Below are 21,795 nucleotides of genomic sequence, written 5' to 3'. Positions count from 1 at the left end.
GTCTTTTACATTGGCTGGACTAAGAATTTTTTAATAAAGTTAATTGCAGGTTATGTGATTAATTAAATGTAATAAATCACATTTTCGATTGTAAACTAGACATTACCAGAATAATTTACATTTTAAATTCAAAAACCATTTTTGTTGCTAAATCATTGAATAACCAGAATCTGTTATTTTGATTCTTTTGATCAGATGTTGTATTTCATTACCTCTCTGCTTAAGCCGCTACTCCGAGCTGAAGCAGAAACGATACTTCAACGTTTTCCGTCATCTGACAAGTAGCAAGTCTACTCCACTTTATTCACCAAAAACGTTTTTTTTTATTCACCGAAAACTGTTCTGTAATCTGGAACGTTCGCTACGTTGAGCTCTGCAGTTAGCCGCTTTATCTCACTGCGAGAGACAATTGCGTCATGCGTCACGGGCAAAAGGTCAAAGGTAACAAGGTGACCAGAGGGCTTATTATGTTGTACAAAAAAAACAACAACAACAACAACAACAAACTAAACTAATTTGACCAAAAGGGCACTTGGGGGCAAGGAGCAAAAGGGGCAGGTGCTCAAGCACCCCCACCCCCATCCTCTGCGCATGCCTGATCTAGAAACACATAATCTACACCAAGATAACACATCACTTTGTCTAAATGGTACAAAGATAAAATGGTTGAACTGGATATGAGCTGATTCTTGCAGTGATGAGGTCTTTGCCGTTAATAATGCCTCATGCTGATTTGGGCTACCAGACTTCTTGTTTGTGAAGCCCGAATCTGAAACATATCAGCAGAGACATTCATGCTGCAGAGCAGCCAAGTGAACGGAGCCGTTATGAAGGGTCAATTCAGTTTCTTATCAACAGGAGTCAGACACAGTGCCGAGTTGTTGCTGTGACTGACAGCTCATAACAACCACTGCAGCTCCTCTGTGCTGCAAACCTTTTCACATCCTCTGCTTTGTATGTGAGGTTTATGTGGAACAAATGTAGCGAGGAACAGCAAACAATGCAACAGAACAGAACATTTATTATGACTGGCTGAAGTTATTGGGAAACTTTTTTTGTGTCTACTCTCGGTATTGTCCTCTTGCTCATTTTCTGAATTTCCTCACATCCGTCTTCATCAACTGGCAGAAACCAGGAGATGGCTGTGAAATTACCCCAAAACCCCAGCAATACTGCAAGTAGAAGAAATTGCTGTGGAAAAAATTTGGGATAAATGAACTACTATATGTTTAAAGATCCATATTTAAACTTCAGTAGGGTAAATTGATGGGAGAAAACGGAAAGACTTTTGCTTTGTCTTTGAGGACAAAACCCAAAATGTATGAAGGAAACATTTTTACACAGCATTTCCTTTGCTCATGTACTAAAATACAACCAATCAATCATATCTGAAAGTAGCCCATATTTTTAGCAGCTGGTTCATAAATGTAGGTGTATTTTTTGTCTCAACTCTGCGTCTTCTACCGAGACTGAAAGCTGGAAGTTCCTCTGCTGTGGTTAAATAGTGACGACCAGTCCTGTTGGTAATAATCAATAATCATTATTAGTTTTTCTGTCACGTCTTTAGAACATGTCCACGTACAACACATGCAGCTCTGAAACCTGACACCTTCAGGTCAGCTCACTTCGGTTCGTCCGCTGTCTTTCATTCATCTCAGATTGGGTTGCTGAAGCACTCGGTCTAGGAGCCAGGGAAACCCACAACTCTGTCTCCATGGTAACGCCTTCCAGCTCTTTCTGTTGAATCCCAATGGTGTTCTTAGGCAAGAAAGGGTTCAGTCCCTCCAGTGTGAGCTGGGTCTGTCCCAGGATCTCCTCCCGGTGGGATGTCCCTGGAAAACTTTCAAAGGGAAGCTCCAAGTAGGAATCCAAATCAGATGCACGAACGCTACCAGCTGACCCTTAGCATCCACCTCATTTAGAAAACACTAACCAGCCTCCAGTTACCCAAGTACTCATGCAACACACATATATTCCACATCAAATGTTGTGTTAAACTAAATATGTTTAACACAACATCAGAAATACCCACCAGTATTTTTGTTGTTATCTGCCGCTGCTGCTTTCTGGAATCTTTTAGTCAAGATCCAAATCTCCTGAATTGGAACAGAGACAGACCAGTTAATAAAGAGCTTTGGGGATTTATTTTATTTATTTTTTGGCTTAACTCTTTTTTTCCCTCTTGATCGGCAATGGTCATGTTATCGTAGATGAAGCTCCAACTCGTTTACCCACGCCCTGCTCCAAACTCCACCTCTCAACGACACATAAAGATACTTCAACTTTTTCAGGTTGAACACATGATATTTTAATGTCTTTGCACTGGTTACCTGATCAAACTGGAATTCATTTAGTTCAGGTTCTTGCTGTAAATACCACCAACGCTGCAGGTTGGTGGTATTCTAACTATGTTTTTATTTTCTTTTTTTTTTACTTAGCATAAGTCTGTTAAGTCGATCAATGAAGTTTCTAAAGACGCCATAGAGATATCAACAAAATGTTAATGTCAATTTAAATGGTAAAAATTGTGAGTGATAGCAGCAACACATTCCAGTCCAGGTTGCCAGGAGACGGCCGCTGTGTCAGCTCAGTCCTCCTGGTTGTGTCCAGTATCATCCTCCTGCTGCTCTAGTCTGTCTCTGAAAAACATCCTTGCAGTGTTCTGACAGCAGCTTGGCTCGCTGCTTTTTAATTAATGAGCCAAGCCAAAAAACGGCTAAAACCAACCTGATGATGAGAGTTGCCTTTGATTAGTAGTAAGTGGAACATCGATCAACTTATCTGATGTATATTTACTTGATGTCAAAATGTGATGGTTTATTTTAGTTTCATAGTTGGTGACTGTGTGATGAAAAACACTTTGAAACGTCTTGATGCTGAAATGTTCTAAACTTGATTCAACTCAGACAATAGTTCATGGGTTTTTTTCTCCACATTCTGTTTCTTGTTTTTCTATTTCTAAATAATACAGTGTAACTTCCAGAACTCTGGCAGGTAAATAAAGTAAAACAGGTTAAATGTTTTACTTTACTTTGTATCTTTACGGCTTAAGTAATAATTTCATCCATTTAGAAATAGGTATTGGAAATGTTCACCTAATAAGGAAAAAAATAGTTTCTGAGCGAGCAGAACCTGAGAGAGAGAAAAAAAAAGAGAGAGAGAGAGAGAGAGAGAGAAAAAGAGAGAGAAAAAGAGAGAGAAAGAGAAAGAGAGAGAGAGAGAGAGAGAGAGAGAGAGAGAGAGAGAGAGAGAGAGAGAGAGAGAGAGAGAGAGAGAGAGAGAGAGAAAGCACATGTGGACGAGCTCATTTCCTCAGAGCAGGGGGACGGACACCCGTCCAGCAGCGCCGCTGTGGTACGGTCCAAGCTGGATGCGTTTGGCTCATTGACCGGCGAACAGTCCTCATCAGTACCAAGCAGAGCCCCCGGAACTTCCCCTTGGTCCCCCCTCCCGCAGCCCGCAGCCTCTCCGTCCTGATGAAGCAGACTCTGGGCGAGCTGATGAGGATGAGCAGGATATGCCGGATGCTTTTTGCCACTTGTTTGGGATCCTTTATTTTGGTCATCTTTTATTTTCAAAGTATGTTCCAGCCAGGTAGGAGCTTCATGTCTTCTTTCTGTTACTCTCCTGTGTGTTTACAGCTGTCTGTGTGTGAGGATGCGTGTGTGTGTGTGTGTCTGAGAGAGAGTGTGTGTGGCCTCTTGGCACGCTGACACGTCGATGCTCGGGTTGTACAGTAAAGCAAGCGGGTGAGTAATTATCCCGCTTGAAGGCGCAGATCGCGGAGCAGTTGGTGTGGCGCATCCACAGCGCTCGTTGCGCTGTCTTGTTGCGCTTTTGTTTGCCCTTTTGGTTGCTGAAGTGTTGGAGACGGCGCGCTGTGATGTGGCCGGACTTGCTGCCTCTCATCAGACAAGTGGCATGGGGGCATGCTTGCGCCGGGTAGCGGAGGACAGCGGTGAAGGAGGGAGGCTTTGTCCTTGGTATAATGAGAGAGAGGGAAAAAAAAACGTGTCTTGGCGACGGGAAGCACTGCGGGGAGCAGCGGCGGAGCTGTGGCACCGCGTGGGCACCGGATGTGACCAAAGGAGCGCAGACTGAGCGCTGATCACCACGGAGAGTCTGTCTGGGCTTTAACTATCCCCGGGGAGCATTTAGGGATCGTCTGTTCATTCTGATGTGAAAAAACATCACAACAAAGGGAATCCTCTCCGAGGCAGCCCGGAGCGGGGGAGCTGGAGGGGAGCGGGGGGTCGTCTCTGTGGGGATTTGTTAGAATCGGGTTTAAATTGGGAGCTCTGGTTTTGTGTCTTCGGTTGAATCCACGCCCCAGTACGGATCAGGTACAGCGAGGCGGCGTGGCTTTGAGCTGAATGGAAGAAGGCGCTCGGACGCGCAGAACTCCGGCGCACATGGCGGCTTCCCCGCTACACAGTTACTCCTCCTTACAGTTGGAAATCAGTTGAAAAGACTTTATTGGGGATTTTTAAAGAAATATAATTAAGTCTAAAAAAACATAAAAAAAAATTAAAGGCTGAGCAGGTAACAAACGGTATAACTGTAAAACCAGAAACCACGTAGGAACAACAGAAGGTTCTGCTCACATGAGACAGTCTAATAGAAAACCATGGCTGAGCATCACTGTGAAACCTGATGGTGGTGGCAGCATCATTGCAGGGGAAGGGGGGCGGTTCTTTTCTTTATCAGGAGCTGATTTGTTCATGTGAAGAGGGGCGGGGCTAAATACAGAGTGATCCTGAAGAAGAGCCGGCTGACTGAACACCGTACATGTCAAACATAGAGCTACAGCTACAGAGCATTCGATGTGTCATAATGGCCCAGTCAAAGTCCAGACAAATGTGGCTCTTTGGTCTCCTCATGTTGGCTCCTGTTTTTCCAAAACTCTAAACCTGAATGGTATTAATTAAGAAATTAAGAAATCAAGCGATTTCTCTTGGTGTTTTCATAACATTTCTTTACAGAAAGACTCTAATATTGTCTGCAAACATTAAATTTATTGTCCTTTTTTTAATAAAAGTTGACGGCCCTTTGATCTAAAACCTTTAAATTTACCATAAAAACAAGTTTTTGTATTTTGTACATTTGAAAACATGAGAGTTTGGATTTTCTTCAAAGGTTTATCCAGTTTATTATTATTATTATTATTATTATTATTATTATTATTATTATTATTATTATTATTATTATTATTTCAGAGACTTTATAAAGTTTGCTGAACTCCCTCAAATCTTTGGTGTCCTTCCTTCCTTCCTTTCTTCCTTCCTTCCTTCCTTCCTTCCTTCCTTCCTTCCTTCCTTCCTTCCTTCCTTCCTTCCTTCCTTCCTTCCTTCCTTCCTTCCTTCCTTCCTTCCTTCCTTCCTTCCTTCCTTCCTTCCTTCCTTCCTTCCTTCCTTCCTTCCTTCCTTCCTTCCTTCCTTCCTACCTACCTCCTTTTCTCCCTTGTGTTCTTCTTCCTTTTCATTTCCCTTCTTCCTTTTGAAGGGAAATGAAAAGGAAGAAGAACAGAAGGGAGAAAAGGACATGAGACTATACGAACTATACGAATACTATACTGTATTTGTATAGTTTCCTATACGAATTCAGTATAGGAAACTGTATTCGTTTCCTATACAGTTTTCACCAGCAGAGTGAAACCTTCTCCTCCTGCTTTCAGAGCGACGTTGTGATTCAGTGTGAGATGAAACATGACATGACAGCAGAGAACAGAGGGACATTTCAGGCTCCACGGTGTGAGACGGAGCAGATTTGCTCCCACAGATCCAGGGAGATCCAGTGTGTGCAGATCTACCAGTTTTTTTTTTTTGTTTTCTTTTATGACTCAACGGTTTTGCCGCTGGCAGCAACAGTCACTTATTATTTCTAATCCCTTGAAGGAAAATCACCATGATGCTGTACTTTGGGAGAATTGTAGTCACTGGGGATGACTGCTACTGACTGGTAAAACAGATTTTTTGTGGTTGAGAAGCTCAATTTCATATTATTAAGACATTTAAAACACTATTTCCTAACTTAAACTGTAAAAAAGGGCTTGTTATAACAGCATAAATTACTGTAGTAATGGCCTGGCCTGTTGACTTTTGGTTTTCTTTTGGCTGATTTTCACTTTTTAATGTGGCTAAAGCACATAAAGTAGGAAAATGTGATTTTTGATCAAGGTGATTGGCTGATCACCAATCTCAGCCAATCACACAAAAATCCGCTCATACTATACATCTCTAATGTTAGCCATACAGTTCTACAGTTACCTAATCTTAGCCATACTGTTCAGTTTAATTATAATATTGTATAATTTCCCTGTTTTACAAAGACTGCCAGGAATATAAGGAAGAAAACAATATATTTTTTATAAATTTACCCAGGACACACACAAGCAACTGAAAATAATTTTATAACTGCTGCGACCTTCAGCAGTGAGACGTTTCCTTTGTTAAACATATTTAAATTATCCTCCAGGGGAGAATTGATTCTAAAATTGAACTTAGACTCTATGAAGTCGCTCTTGAACACCCCTGGATCTGGCTCTCAGGGGTGTGCCAATCTTTACAGACATTGCATCAGCATCGACACACACACACAAACACACACGCACTTTGTACACACAGGTCACAAAGCTGATGTCTTACTCAGCGATGATAGGGTGCTCCTCTCTGATTCCAAAGGAACCGTCCTCAGCAGGATGTTTGCGCAGGAGTCTGGATTTAAACCCGGCACCATGTATTTATGCTTTATTATACTGGTGGCACTGGGACCATAGAGGAGTGTGTGTTTAGTGAGGTTTACTTCCCCTAAAACTCTTGTTCCTGCCTCTGTCATTGGCTATTTGCCTTTTTTGAGAAAAGACTTAATCACCCAGCGAACTGCTCCGTCCTGACTCCACTCTGTCCTTCACTCTCCGTTTTGGCCTTTGTCTGGGGGACAAACACACAGCAGCACCGCTGCCGTCCATCAGATGAAGTGTCTTGCAGAGTCTCTATGGTTGAGGCATGTTTGGCTGGCCTGGGAATCCTCCTCGGCCCCCCAGTGTAAACTCTCACCTCTCTCCCAGGACCTCCGGGGTCATGACCTCTTGTAGAAAACACAAGCAGGTTGGGTAGGAGGGGGGACAGAAATGCCAGTTGGCTAATTTGAAAGCAATTGGGACTTTTTATGGTCAATGCTGTAGAATAATCTCTTTTTTGTCACTCCTAAATGTTTGTTTATGGTGAAATCAGTGTTAGCTGATAATACTAGCTGGCAGTGATTCTTGAGAATAGGGACAAAACAGGTCCTATGGATAAAGCACAAAATTTGAATAAAATATACACAAAATATAATTTTTTAAAATATCTGACTAAACTAACCTGGGTCATGTGAGCACAACAATGTATATTTCTCTGGTGTTTGCTGAATATTTTTTTTATTTTAAACATTGTAGTCGGTGGCTGGTGTCTTTAAAATCCCTTGTCCAGGAGCAGAACTCAACTCAGGAGAAACTAAATTAAACTTTTACAAGAGTCTCCAAGTACACAACAAAATGTATCTAAGAGCTAAAAAAAAAAAGTGGATTTTGCATTTATATCCTTGAAGAAAAGAAAGAGAGGAAAGAACTGGATTTGGTAAGAAACAAAATCATTTAATGACGAGCCGGCCCATGCCAGTTCGGAAATAAATCCAAGCATTTTCAGAAAACCTAAAATATTCTGCTCCCATTTGCAATCCAAAAGAAAGGGAATCTGGAAAGGCATTAATTGGACTGTGTGACTGGCAGTGGAGTGAGAAAGCACACGTTAAAAAGCAACGCCACCTGACAGTAGTCTTTCTTGCTGCCTTTTAAACACTGATTAATGAACGTGAAATGCAAAATGCTCGTTAGGCCCAATGAGCCGGTTCGGTTTCAGAAGACAAGCTGCAGGTGGCTGATGCATCTCCTCTGGCGTGGCTGATCAGTGGAACAGAAGGGATTCGTGTTAAAAGGAGATTTTCACGCCTGCTGTTATACTTCATCTGAATGGTCCCGCTTGTTTAGTTTTTAGCTGCTACTTGCTGACAGCTGTGAGAGAGGACCTGTGTTCAGTCCCGTGTCTCTGCGCTCCCTCTGGGCTTAAGGTCACTTAGTGGCTGTGATGGATCTTTTCTGTCTCATCAGTCGAGTCTCTGGTCCTTTAAGGTATTGTAGCTCCAGAGAGCAGCACAGCTAATCAGGCAGTTAGCTCTGCGGGTTGCTTGTTTTGTGTCTTTGTGAAGGGCCACTGGGGTAATTTTGAACCATGGTGTGTGTATGTGTGTATGTGAGAGAAAGAGAGAGAGAAAACAATGGCAGCTCAGTTTACCTTGTCTTTTTTTCATCTTGGGTCTACAAAACTGCCGCAAAGTTAAAACTCACATTTCCCGTCTCCCCAAAAGCCGCCGCGCCTCCAGAGCGGTCAGTCAGCTGCAGACTTGACTGACCGCGCTTTGTCTGTACAAACAAGGAACTTTTCAGATGGAAATACGGCAAGATATTCCGGGTGGAGGAAAGAAATAGGGGGAAAGACTTAAAAAACAGCAAAATTCTCCAATCTGGAATTTCTAAAGGAAACTTGAAATTCCTCACCTCCTTTGGTCGGCGGTGGCAGAGTCAGCTGGAGCTAATGCAAGGAAAACACGCAAAGTTGCAGCAATTCAACTCCAGTATAAGAACCTGTAATATGAAGATTCAGTCATTTCTTAAGCGTCGATTTACAACAAATGTCATATAAACTAAAATTGGTTCCAACTATTGTATCTGGTTCTGGTGTTTGCTGACTGACCGATCAGTTTTATCTGAGGTCTGACCTTCCAGGTCTAACTCAGATTCTCACTGTAACCCAACAAAACAAAAGAGTAATGTGCTCCTTTCTGTTTCATTGAGGTGAATCCAACAGCAAATGAAGGAATTAAACTGTTGAGAATAGTAATTATTAATAACTGGGAAACAAAAACTTGCTTATATTGTAGATTTTGCTGTTTGAACTTTTTTTTTGTGGACGGCAATTATAGTGAATTCACACTGTTTCCCAGAGGAGCCGTACTATATGTGACCGGCATAATAATTTATTTTTAGCTTTTATTTTTAGAGCAGGTTTTGCTTTGTGAAGCTCTGACTGTATAAAATGTAAGAAATATTACAAAACCAAATGTTCAAATATGCTTTTTCAAAATGCATGACTTAAAGGTATATTTTCTACAGAAGGAGTTAATTTGTCTCTGTAAAAACCCTTTACAGTATTTACCCGACCACAGAAGGAGATTTAAGGAAGTTGTTTTGTTTTCATAATTGCACTGATTCCTGCGCACCTCTCTCTGACAGTTTGAGTCATTGTCTCTGAGCCCAGCTCATTTCCCGGCCTGTTATGTATCTGTGTGTGTATTGTGAGAATGAATCCCGGATGTCCTGTTTGTGTAACCTTAGTGCTGCTGTCTTCCTTCCCTGCTCTGCTGCTGAACCCCAGATCAAACATCCAAAACATCTGCTGTGTCCTACTGTGACTTTAGTGACCACAGTCAGTTTAGGACTATAACCCACAAATAAAATATAATTGTCCAAGAAAGCCAGTGGCTAAAAATAAGCACTTTGCTGTTAGACATAAACTGGAGTGATTCATGAAAAAAAGTGTCTCCATTGCAGTTTTGCGAAATACACAAAGTTAGATAATGCTGAAAACTCTCCTCATCCCAGCACCAAAACGTTTTGTCAAGCTTTGTCAAAGCTGGTGTGTTTCTGTTAAGCAAAGTTATTTTTATAATTCCGATTTGCATAATTTGAAATTACAAAAATAAATTGGCTTAATGGAAAAACGGCAACACCGAAAAGGCTAAAATTTTCCGACAAAACATTTTGCAATAGGATGAGGTGGTTTGTTCAGCCGCATCGAAGTTGGTGTATTTCACAAAACTGAAATGGAAACATCTGGATGATACTACATGGCATAAATGAGAAAGAAGACAAAAAAGCAGGAGGATGATTGTTTGTTTTGGGGATTTTCAATGTGCAGCTGACTCCAGCCGAGCTCTCGCAGCATCACAGTTTATAAAAAGTTGCGTGCCATTCCATCCATTCATCATTTGATGTTGAATCAACAGCACTTGTGGAATACCCCTTCCCCAAAACGCAGCTCATGTAGCCTCTCCCAAGAAGGCGGGACTTGTTGTTCTAATGCCTGAGTCAGACACTGAGCTCTCCTCTGATTGGTTGATGATGAGTGCTTAGCATCATGTCTGAAATATAAATATTACTCTTGTAACTGTTTACATCTGTCGCTGCCGTGCTTTTTAATGACTTATCACGTGACAAAGCTTATACGTGTGATTTTAATTTTATTTCTTGTTTAATTCAAACAACGTAATTTCAAAATTGCGCTTTTTAGCACAATATTGACAGAATATCGACAAAGGCTGGCGGACTTTTCAAATGGAAACACAGCATGTGTTTTCTTGTGCATGAAGACGGAAATTTTGAAAAGGCCTTCATTACTGGGACTATTTTTACTTAAGTAACTAGCATAGCACTTTAAAACTAAAACTTTAACTAGCACTTTATTTAGCGCTGCACATTAAGCATAGATTTGCACATCAATAACAATCTGCACAGCTGCCTGTGAGGGCAGGATAATTGTTACCTAAAATAAAGAAGGGCTGCCGGCTAGTAAAACTTAAACAAATATTTGTGTAGAATCTGTTAAGTGTGGAGGTGCTAAGCTGGAGTGACTCACCTGTCTTTTCTGTGACTCCTCCAGGGTGTTTGGACAAACACTTCCCCGGGGATACAGACACCATTTATAGGTTCTGGAAGAGCCCATGGAAAAGTGGGGCAGGAGGGGAATTGTTTGTGGTGGTTATTGTTTCATAATGGTGCTTATGGTGTAAGGATAAAACATTAAATATTTGTATTTGGTAAAATGCATTTTATTTCTACAGATGGTAAATTGGTGAAGTCGCCTGTGAATTAAAGGTGGTTTGGTTCTTCACAGTTGAGACCATTTGAGGCTGCAGTTCTACCTTTGGTTTGTTCTTGATGCTGTTCTAGAGATAAATAAAAGTTTGCTGCATCCATCTTACTCTGCCTCGACCTTCATCAGCACTGTGACGGTATTTATGTTTATCTAGTTTAATTTTGTCACATGACTGCAGTAACTGGTATAGTTATAAATAATGTTAAAAGGAAATTCATTTCATGGGACGTCAGGTCCTGTTAAATCTTTGAAGGATGCATGTTTCCTTTCATGCTTGTCTGTTCTGAATAGAGCATGTCTATTGGAATCAGCAGTGTGGAATTCAGGGTTCTATTGTGTTTCTTTTCTTTGATATTTCCGCCTCGTTTTAATTTTCTTCATATCAAACTATCAACTAACCATCTGCGATTATGATATTGATCCTCTGTGACTAACCCCAAGTGGTTGAAAAATGATAAAAATGGGGGGCTGAATAGTGGCGCAGTTGGTGGAGCTGTTGTCTTGCAGCAAGAAGGCCCTGGGTTCAATTCCCAGCCAGGGTCCCTCAGCATGGAGTTTGCATGTTCTCCCTGTGCATGGTGGGTTTTCTCCAGGTACCTCAGTTTCCTCCCACAGTCCAAAAACATGACTGTCAGGTTAATTGGCTTCTCCAAATTGCTCCTAGGTGTGTGTGCATGGTTGTTTGTCCTGTGTGTCTCTGTGTTGCCCTTTCTTTACACCCTTGTCACTAAGGGACAAGTGTGTAAAGAAAATGGATGGATGGTTGAAAAATGGATAGTTCAATGTCAGTTGCAGTGCTGCACCTGTTTGGTTTGCATAGCATGTGAGAGCAGCAACACTCGCACAATTTTTCCACATCAAAGGAATCAGTGGTAGCCTTGTTTAGCTTCTGTGTGTTACAGTGTTAATGTATCAGAGGGTGATATCAGTAGTGATATATGTCACCATTGAAACAAATGCTTGCTCAGATTAGGCTAATAGCTCATATTTTGGCATTTGTAAATATTGTCAGGAAGCTGATTTATGGGCCACTTAATCATAAATGTTCCTTTGCTGTGAACATTTAATAGGCAGCATGTCATCCATCTCTGGTGCAGTTTGAATCCTTTCTCATCTTCTTTTTGCTGAGTGTCCCAGATTCTGTCCGTTCGTTTCTCAGCGTCGCTCAGACACATCTGGACTTTGGTTCAGGCAGCTGCTAAGGACGGCTCCATTGTTAGGCTGAGCTGGTGACCATCTGCGTGAGCATCTGGACTTCATTACACAGGCGATGAAAGAGCTCGGCCTCAAGAACACATACAAGCATGCACTGTTTGGCTCTGAGACCTGGAGTGACCTATGAAAGCAGGTAACTAAGTCCTTCGCAAGGCCGCATGACTTAGTTACCTAGGCCAGGCAAGGTCATTATCTGCTCTTGTGGAAGACATTCCATCACCAAACACAGAACTCTTTCTACCAACACCAGACACTGTGACACATTTCCTCAGCTCAGACCAGCAAACAGGCTTATTCTAAATGGAAAAAAAGGCAGAGAAGTGAGCAAAGTGGCCCTAAGGTCATATTCCCCTCTACTTTTGCAATCCTGATAACTTCAAGTCTGCGTCATCAGTGAGCCGGTCCTGCCTGGGGGCATTAAGAGACACACTCGCTGGATGTCTCACAGCGGAGTCATAGCAGTGGACTTCAGCAAGGGAAATCTGCAGTCACCCCCGCTTTCTTCTCCCGTCTGAGAAACCCACATGTGTCTGGAGAACAGGAGTCTACTGTCTGTGGTTCTCCTTACCTAACGAAACCGTGTGCGACTGCAATGAGACTCTAAAATTAAACTGCATGCAGATGTGAAACGTGCTGAGACACTGATGGAATAACACATATGATTGTACTTACCAGACAGTCTTCATTTTCTGCTTTTGTTTGCTTAAAAAGGTGAAGGAAAATCTGTTCAAGAGATGGCCTGAGTGGACCTCACACCCTGAGAGAGTCTTGTTTAGCTGCAAACAAATACATTTGGAATCCAACTATTCTTCATTAAAAGTGTTCATGTTGTTAATAGATTTCTACCCAGGCTGTTGCATTTACGATAGGAAAAGTCCTTTTCAGGCCTGAGCATCTGCCTGCCACGGAAACAGCAGCTCAACTCAGTCAGATTGCTAAATGGATGTTTTGACTGCAACCCATCCGACTTATGTTCAGTCGTTTTCCCTGAGGCAAGGACTGAAATGTGCCAAATAGATCTAATCTTTCCCCCCCAAGTGTGCATGTGACTAGACTAATCCCTGTTCAGCACTAAACAGAAACAATGTTAACATGTGTAAGACTTCATGTTCCGCAGTGACATCTGGATAGTCTACAAGAAGAGAAGATCTTTCTTACTAAAAGAACCGTTGAACACCCCTAGATTTAAAGGCAACAACACAGTTTTCCAGTTTTACATGTCAGTTCATTGTGCAGAGGCAGATCATGAACTTAAACACGTAAAGGACAGGCTAAGTTCACACAGAAAGAATCTGGACTTTCTTGAGTCTGAGGATCAGAGTCTGAGCATCACACTCACACATTAGCAAGTAAAAATGTCTTTAAACATAGCTGATTTATTTTACTACAGTATTTTACTCCGTACTAATAGTTTTAACGTGTGTTGTTTTCAGATCTGCATTTTATAGAATAACTCAAGTATAAGATGCTGATATTTGGTTAGTTAGTCGATCAGCTGCAGCAGCCAGTCTGCTTCAGCTCATGAGAGAACATGCGTAAAGCTCTTCTGGAAGAACATTACATGATGTGTCAAAGTCTGTTTCAAAACTAACTTTTTTAAATTTTGGTGCACATTAATACTGGCTTCCTCCCACAGTCCAAAATCTTGCCTGTCAGGTTAATTGGGTTCTCTAAATTCTCTCTAGGTGTGCGTGCGTGCGTGCGTGCGTGTGTGCGTGCGTGCGTGTGTGTGTGTGTGCGTGTGCGCATGGTTGTTTGTTCTGTCTTTGCTCTGTGACAGACTGGCGACCTGTCCAGGGTGACCCCGCCTCTCGCCCAAAAGTTAGCTGGAGATGGGCACCAGCACCCCTCCGACTCCAGTAGGGACCAGGGTGTAAGAAAATGGATGGATGGATGAAATCTCCAGGGTGCATTATACATTATTATCTCTACTAGTGATTCACTGATTCAACATCAATATCCACATAGGTTCCAATACTGAAAAAAATTTCTAGATTGGGCATTGATGACAATGTTCCCAATCCATAAGGCAGATCTATTCATTCTAATTCTATGCTTTGTTCTCCGAGCGACATCATGCTTCATTATTTAATTTACATTATATTTGGAATTCTTAATTGGACTTTCTGAACATTTTTAACCAAAGTAGTTAAGCTGTTGAGGTTTTCACGTTCTTTATTATTGATTTTACATTGGCTGTTCTACTCCTGACTGCTCTGACTGAACAAATGAAAATCGTTTTTACATGTTGGACCAAATTGGTGAACCTGTTGGTGTATTTCAGTGTTGTGTACTGATGCAGAGTTAACAAATGAATCTGTAATTTAAAAGCTCCTTTAAACACAACCACTGGGAGGGGTTTCCACGTCTCCACTTCTGTGGATTTTGAACATGGTCATACTTCAGCTGGGGACACATTTTCTTGACATTTCATGGCTTGGTGGTATTTACACAAAAATGATGTAATTGCTTTTACTTACAAATGAAATGATTCTCTCTGTTGCTAATGTAATAGAATATAATGGTGCAGCAGTAAATTTATTAATTACATTAATTATCCTCAATTTCCTTAATTTTGGGAGAACGATGATTGGTCGTTAACCAATTATTGTTGGGATGATTGGGCCTCTAAGGCCTAAAACTCAACCACTGTCCTCTATTGCTCTGCTGTGTGAGAGGGTTGGCTGACAGACCGGCCCACCAGGTCATGTCTGCCCATTTGCAGTTAACAATAGTCACCCTGTTGTTACCAACTCAGCGACTTTCCTGCTATATTTAGCAATATTTCCAACAAAAAGAATCGGCCCACCTGCCAAATTGGAATTGGCTGGTCTGCCTTCTTAAAGATCGGTAACCAGTGATCAGCCAGAATGAAATCGGATTTTTAGCAGGTATAAATGATTTATAAACATTAAATGTATTTTTTTATTTTGCTGCTACATTTAAAAGAAAAACTGCGTGCTAAATTTCGTAGAAGTTATTTTACAATTAAAAGCACATCTTTTTCAGCTCACATTGGTGTTTGAAAATGTTCTCTCCAAATTGAATTGTCCTTAGCTACAGTGTGTGTGATGTGCTTGATTGTTTGTCCTGTGTGTTTCTGTGTTGTCCTGTTATAGATTATAACCCGACTAGGATGCTCTAAAGAACAGAGTGCTGTACGGTCTTCAGAAGAGTTAATGGAACAATTTTCTTTTGTTCATGGAAGAACTATAAGACTAAGTCACGATATTGATCAAGGCTGAAAAAAAAAAAAAATTTTTAGCTTTTAAATACTCTGGAAGATCAATGTCTGCACAAACTCCTCAGGCTGTTTTAATGTGATGGAGACAAACGGATGCTGCTGGTTGCATGATAAGTAATGAAAGACTTACTCTGTCTTCCTTAGAGAGCCTAAAGACATCAGGCTGCTGAGGAATGAGTTTTGGTCGGAATCTTGTGACTTCTCCAACATCCGTTAAAAAGGCATGGCATGACTGAGTTCCATTAACACCAGCAGTGCAGTCGTTTCTAAAGACTTGATGCTACCGCACCATTAAACAAATTCAAATGAGTTCGAGTTTACTATGACGGACTATTCTTTATTGGTTAGAGCCATTTCAGTCAACCTATAATCCATCTGGTATGAATGCTTTCCAGGCACATTCTTGACTTGGACTTGAGCATATAAGACTAAGTCAAAGATAAAAATTCTCGACATTCGCCACCAAATTAAAAAATGGAAGTATCTTTTTTTTCTTATGTTGCTTCCTTTTCCCCCCATATATCCCTTTTCCATAATTTTCCATCTGGCATTAGAGGAGTTTCCCCAGCTTTGGTTGTGTTGCCAGCATGGCTGGTTTGGCTCGTAGGCCTGGTGGTTCTGCTGCAGACTCCATGGTGCAGCATGGCATTACAGAGCCTGCTCAGCTGGCCACACAGATGGATTCTCAAAGAGTCCTCTCATGGTCCTAAAGCGAGGTCAAAGCGGACATGTTGGCAGTGCCGAGCAAACAAAACTTTCCATATTTTCCTGACTCAGCAGAAAGCAGTCGTCCCTGCGCTCTCATGCACATGACTCTCTGTAAACCATAAAGACGGAGCTGCTCAGTGATTTGACGAGCCTGTGGAGATGACTTCATTTTCTCAGAAAGCAGGCTTATTCCATGTGAGCAAACTTCATGTGAATTCTGTTGTTTTCATTTTTTTTATGTACAACCAAAGAAATAAACAGCTGGGTAAGAAGAATTGTGCTGTTGACGTGTAATATTGACACTGCAGTTGCTTTACCAGGACACTAGTTAGGATGGTCTCTACAGGGCCGGGTTCTTAACTAGTTCTATAGAACTGGTTTGGTTTTCCACAGCTGCTTGGCTCCATGCCACTAAGTGACTAAGGGTGTATTCACACATTAAAGTCCTTTGGTTCTCTTATTTCTTCCGCACCAAAAGCGGACTTTATCTTTTTTGTTTGGTGCTGTTTGCCTTCATATTGTGCTTTCTTTGAAAGCAGACTATAATTTGCAAACAAAGCAATGTGGGCGACGGCCATTGCTGAATGCTGAATGTTGAATGATCCCTGACTCACAACATGCTGGCAGCAGTATCACAGAGCAGAATAAAGAAGATCAGGTATGACATGAGTCTAATCAGCACATGCAGCTCTAAAATGAACAAGTCCATATATTTCTTGTCGTCGGTTCACATCGAGTCCAGTCTGTATTCACATCCAAGCCGAACTGTGCCAGAATTTGTTCGAAAGTGAACCGGGGCCTCCTCAAAGTGGATCTGGGTCTGGTTGTTTGGTTCGCTTGAGTGAATTCACAGCTGTACAAAACGTCCAGACCAACGGGGGAAATGAACGCTGGTTCATGTCAGGTGTGAATACTCTCTAAAAATCTGTTTTCCAGTAAATGTTTGATTGAGTTGTTGTATTTAGCTCCTGTAGTTTCTGTTCTCTTCACCACGTCGTTCTCCTATTTAAAACTTTGCAACAGCTCGACCAAACGCTGATTGGAGAAGCCCTGGGTCTGAACCACAAGTGTTTCACATATTCATCATTATTCATCTGGGGGAAAAAAGCATTTTGCTGCATTATTCCAAAGCATGCTGCAATAACCAGCTCTGCACCACCCACCTAGTGATGGAGCAGAGAAGCTGTTGCAGTCTGTGCTGTAGAGAAGCACGTCATTCCTAATCTGCACTTTGAGTAAATATTCAGCTTCAGCATTTATATTGGATTCAAACTGTGTCTGGGAACCACAGTGGGAAAAGGGATTAAGATGTTCATAAAATAGCAATATACCTCTGCAGCATAATCTCATTCCTGGCTGTCACACTGAAGCCTCTTCAGATTCATCTGGAAGAATTCTACATTATTTCTCTGTATGGTTTCTACAGAAACCTGCAAAGGTGGCAACCACAAGCGCCATTTTATTGGGATCATATGATAGATAGATAGATAGATAGATAGATAGATAGATAGATAGATAGATAGATAGATAGATAGATAGATAGATAGATAGATAGATAGATAGATAGATAGATAGATAGATAGATAGATAGATAGATAGATGTTATTCATTCGTGTCACAGCAGAAAAATAACAAAATTGCAATAAAGAATTTACAATGACAATCAAATCACAATTTAAAAGAAATTATAAAACAACTAAGCTGTATGACAAAATAGTTATTTAAAAAGAACTGTGAAAAAAACTGTGATATTTCACCTAGTGAAATAATGTATAAGAAATAACCTGAATGATGTGAAATCATTTGTGGTTTGCATCGTTTTGCAAATCCACTTGTCTCTACTTTAATCTGGGACTAATTACAGCTGTTCTCTGAAGGCCAGTGAGGTTTGGAATAACTCCCACATTGTAATACACACCAGCTTTTCGTTTTAATAGGGTTAGAAGACACAATACCATCAGAAAATAATGCTCCCACATCACCTTCCTACGTATAGCATTGTAGCTTCTGATGACACAAACCAGAACGAGAAATTCCTGCACATAAACAGCACAGCTCCCGCACATCATTTTCGCTGCACCTCTGCTTCAGAATCAACATAATTGGCATAGAAATATTACAGAAATGACACTTCACTTAATAACCATTAACTGATGTTATATTCCCATTTTCTTATCTGGGAAAACGAGATGATTGAAACTGGAAGTGAAACTTCTTAGTTCCCCACGACACAAGAATGTTATTATTTTCTAAAATGTATTATTAGTTTGACTGTACAGCCAGTTTCTTTAAGAAAACAAAACTGGTCTACTAAAACACTGTCTCCATGTGGATGTGGGCCAAAAAATGTTTAAAACTTTTCCATTTTGAAAAAAAAATGCTCCTTTGTGAAGGAGACTTTACTGTTGACATTTAAATCCCACATGGTCAGTTGATTTTATAGATAAATTAATAAATTATAGTGATGTCACAAAAAAAGTAATGAAACCAGGTCATGATGCAATAGAACACTAAACTCCTTCCAAATAATCCATTTTTATCTTTCTTGCTTTAAAAGCAACAGCTTACCTAAAAGAAATGACAGGAATCACAAATTTTGTCTCATTGTAACACGTTTTTCAAAATGTCATCATGCATGACAAATAAAAACGGTGACAGCAGAGAACTTTAGAGAACTTTAATACACAGACAGTAATCTGAAAACAGAGGAACACACCAGATGCTCTCAGGAGGTCTTTGTCTAAACTGACTTAGATTTTGAAAAGAAGAATGGACAACAGATTTAGTTTCTGGCCAGTAGAGATGGACACTAAAAGACTTGCAGCTGTTTACTGCAGTACAATGGGGGTTAAGGTGGAAGTGGCCTGAATACAAATGCAAGCAAACTGCTCTGGAGTTTGTGTTTGTGGTATAAAGTCCAAGGCGTATGCACAGCACTCTGGATTTTAGGTCAAATTTGTGCATCTTGTAATTTGTGAACACAGGGTGGTTTTTCTTTGTTGAGCTGAAAAAACATTGTCAGATCATGTGGGCCATTTCATGTGGAAAGCAACAGGGCTTGGAAACGGAGAATTTGGATCATGTTTGGTTCACAACCCGATGAAGTGGCGGACCTTTCCTCCTCTGTCTGCTCACCTCTGGCTCCTCCTGTTACTTTCCCCCTTCTTCTCTGCGCTTTTATCTCTTTTCCTTCCTTCCTTCCGTTGCATCCTTGTCCCTCCTCTGCTCCCATCAGTTTGTCGCCAAGGTGCTTTCACCGGGCTGCCCAGAAGAAGCTGCAAGTAATCAGTCACTCAGCGCCTGTGGGTGACTATCCGTACCCTCTCCATGCGTATGTGGGAGGACTGCATGCACCTGAAGGTTATGTATCCGTGGGCCTCATGAATCATCACTGATGGTGATTAGGGAATATTTATGATGTCTGGCTCAGCACCTGGTGCTGGCTAATAGAACTGGGGAGAGGGTGAGGGGGGTGTCAGACACAGAGAATGACAAAGAGTAACGGCAGAGGAAGTGGGGTAACAAATGCAGATGCTTCCACACTTTCCTCCTACGACCAGATTGCTTTTCAGGTGGGATAGGGTTGCCATGGCGAAGGGGGAGTCGGGACTTGGAGGAGAGCAGTGCTATGTCCCTGTTGGTTCTGGGCGAGGGTGTGTGCGTGTGTGGGGGGGGGTTGCGTGTGTGTGTGTGCGTGTGTGTGTGTGTGAGCATGTGTGTGTGTGTTGGGTGGGAGATGGGGGGGTTCCTCTGAACAGAGTGTAGCAGACATGTGACTTCTGACGGCGAGTGCGTCTGTAGGAATCTATTCACGCTCTGTTTTCTGTGTGGGAGTTGGAACTCATCAGAAATGTGAGCAGATGAAGAAGAGATGATGTCCAGAGTGAGAAACTCTTTCTTTTTCCAGACCTTGTTTACTCTGTGCAGTCAAGTAAAAACCCGCAGGCTTTAGCAACACTGAGTTGGAGACTTGTTTATTCCAGACTCAGAGTACTTTTTTTTTCTTTGCTGTTTCCCAATATGGTTTTTATTGGAGTTTGTTGACTCCAGCATGTATAATTAGCTCCACTCATACAGAATGGAATGATCCTTTACCTGCAGTTCAAAGCTATGTAAATATGAAACCTGGAACTGCACAGCCATGACTCCACATTAATGATCAGATTTTTTTTATTTTTCTCACTGATATGGATTTCTTTAAAATTTAACCCATTTTGTAAAGTTAAATTTTTTCTGGGGACTGAAAAGGTGTGAAAACTTTTTTGCAACTTGAACCAAAATCCCAAAGTTGCAGGTACTCAGGAGACACGCTGTTATTCCCATGTAAATTCATGTATTTTTTCCTGTTCAGCAAGAAATTAAGATGCAATATTTTCATGAAACAAAGATGTGACTTTTCTTTTTTTTGCTTTAGTAATATAGTTTACTGACCTTTTGGGTAAATTCTTTCTGTTTTGTTGGTCTAGAAAATCATTTAGTCTGTTACCAGCAACAAGAACAAAAAACTTCTCTGTAAAATGGTTTTTATGGTACTACTATGACATTTAAAAGAAAACAAAAGGAAACGCAGGGAGTAAAAGAAACATATTCTGACTAGAGCAACAAAACAAATCTGACTTCAATCTCAGAACTCTGACATTTTCGAAATAAAGCAGAATTATGAAAGTTCAAAATGATTCATTTCTTTTCTTTATTTTTTTTTAGTGGTCATAATCTTTTTCTAAAGCCTAAACTTTTCCATGAAAGAAAAAGTTTTTTTTTTAAATTTAAGACCTCATCCTAAGGAATTACAAAAGTGTCCACCAGAGGGCCAAATGTGTACCATTTGGCCTGCAGCCAGGGCCAGTCAAAGCCACAAATGGGCCCGGGGCCACCAGCGGTTCAGGACCCCCTGACTTAGAAAGTTGGTTCTCAGTTTTAATGTCCTTAATGAAGAGGAAGGTCATATTTTTTCACTACTGACCTGCTGATCACCTGTAATCGCCGATCGCTGCAAAATTTCATATTTGGATCTTTGTCTGATATATTGGTACTCAATATTTTTAGAATTTATAATACTTATGAGCAACAATAATATTTTAGACATTTCTACAGTCTAGTTCAAACTGATGAAAGAGCTTATTATTGTAGCTTATTACTATTCTAACTTTATCTTTTTATCTTAAGATAATGTTGGTGGGCCAGTTTCCCATTGATCAGCTCTGACTGTTTGTTTTCTCGTCAAATATTTAATAATCTGAACTTTCTGTCTTCCTATTAAACTGAAAGCATCACATGTTTACAACATGTATTTTATGGACTTTCATGGGTCAACAAGTAAAAAATCTGAATCTGCAGATCAGACTTGAAGAAACCAGAATATCTAACAGAGTAATACAGCATAAAAAATGAAGAATAAATTACAAATTTATGTATTGAACTCTTTCACCGTTTTATCCTTTTATTGACTTGCTTACTTACCATCACTGACACCAGGCAGAAGGATCTCTAAGACTCATTTCGGATCATTTCCTCCCAAACTCCTCTCCCTCTCAGGACAACATAATGCTATTCTTTCTCAATGCTTGTGGACGGCTGGACATAGCAACAGGAGGGGGCTCTTCTCTGTCATACTGTTAATTACTCCACTCACATTAATCCCACAAGTCGCTTTGGACC

At 40.9% G+C, this 21,795-nt stretch overlaps 1 protein-coding gene and 1 long non-coding RNA gene across 3 annotated transcripts in view; one reads left to right on the top strand and one right to left on the bottom strand.

Moving 5' to 3' along the window:
• The first annotated feature begins 3,236 nt into the window (after positions 1-3,236).
• chst11 (carbohydrate (chondroitin 4) sulfotransferase 11) overlaps positions 3,237-21,795 on the top strand; it is a 74,539-nt gene continuing 55,980 nt past the window's right edge. Inside the window, exon 1 of one of the 2 annotated variants that reach the window (XM_008401508.3) lies at positions 3,237-3,579. In XM_008401508.3, the coding sequence (XP_008399730.1) occupies positions 3,477-3,579 (103 nt within the window). In that variant the 5' untranslated portion in view covers positions 3,237-3,476. Of the gene's footprint in view, positions 3,595-21,795 lie in introns of both variants that reach the window. The other variant, XM_008401507.3, reaches the window with a different exon arrangement.
• Positions 7,370-9,230, bottom strand: LOC103459713 (uncharacterized). The gene is made up of 3 exons (XR_532797.3): positions 8,594-9,230; positions 8,384-8,458; positions 7,370-8,249 (listed from the first exon to the last, which is right to left on the bottom strand). It is a non-coding gene; the product is annotated as an uncharacterized LOC103459713 (long non-coding RNA).

The sequence above is a fragment of the Poecilia reticulata genome, chromosome 23 (assembly GCF_904066995.2).
Source record: "Poecilia reticulata chromosome 23, P_reticulata-male-v2, whole genome shotgun sequence".
NCBI lineage: Eukaryota > Metazoa > Chordata > Actinopteri > Cyprinodontiformes > Poeciliidae > Poecilia > Poecilia reticulata.
The sequence above is the reverse complement of the archived record's forward strand: the minus strand, read 5'-3'. Positions and strand labels throughout refer to the sequence as shown.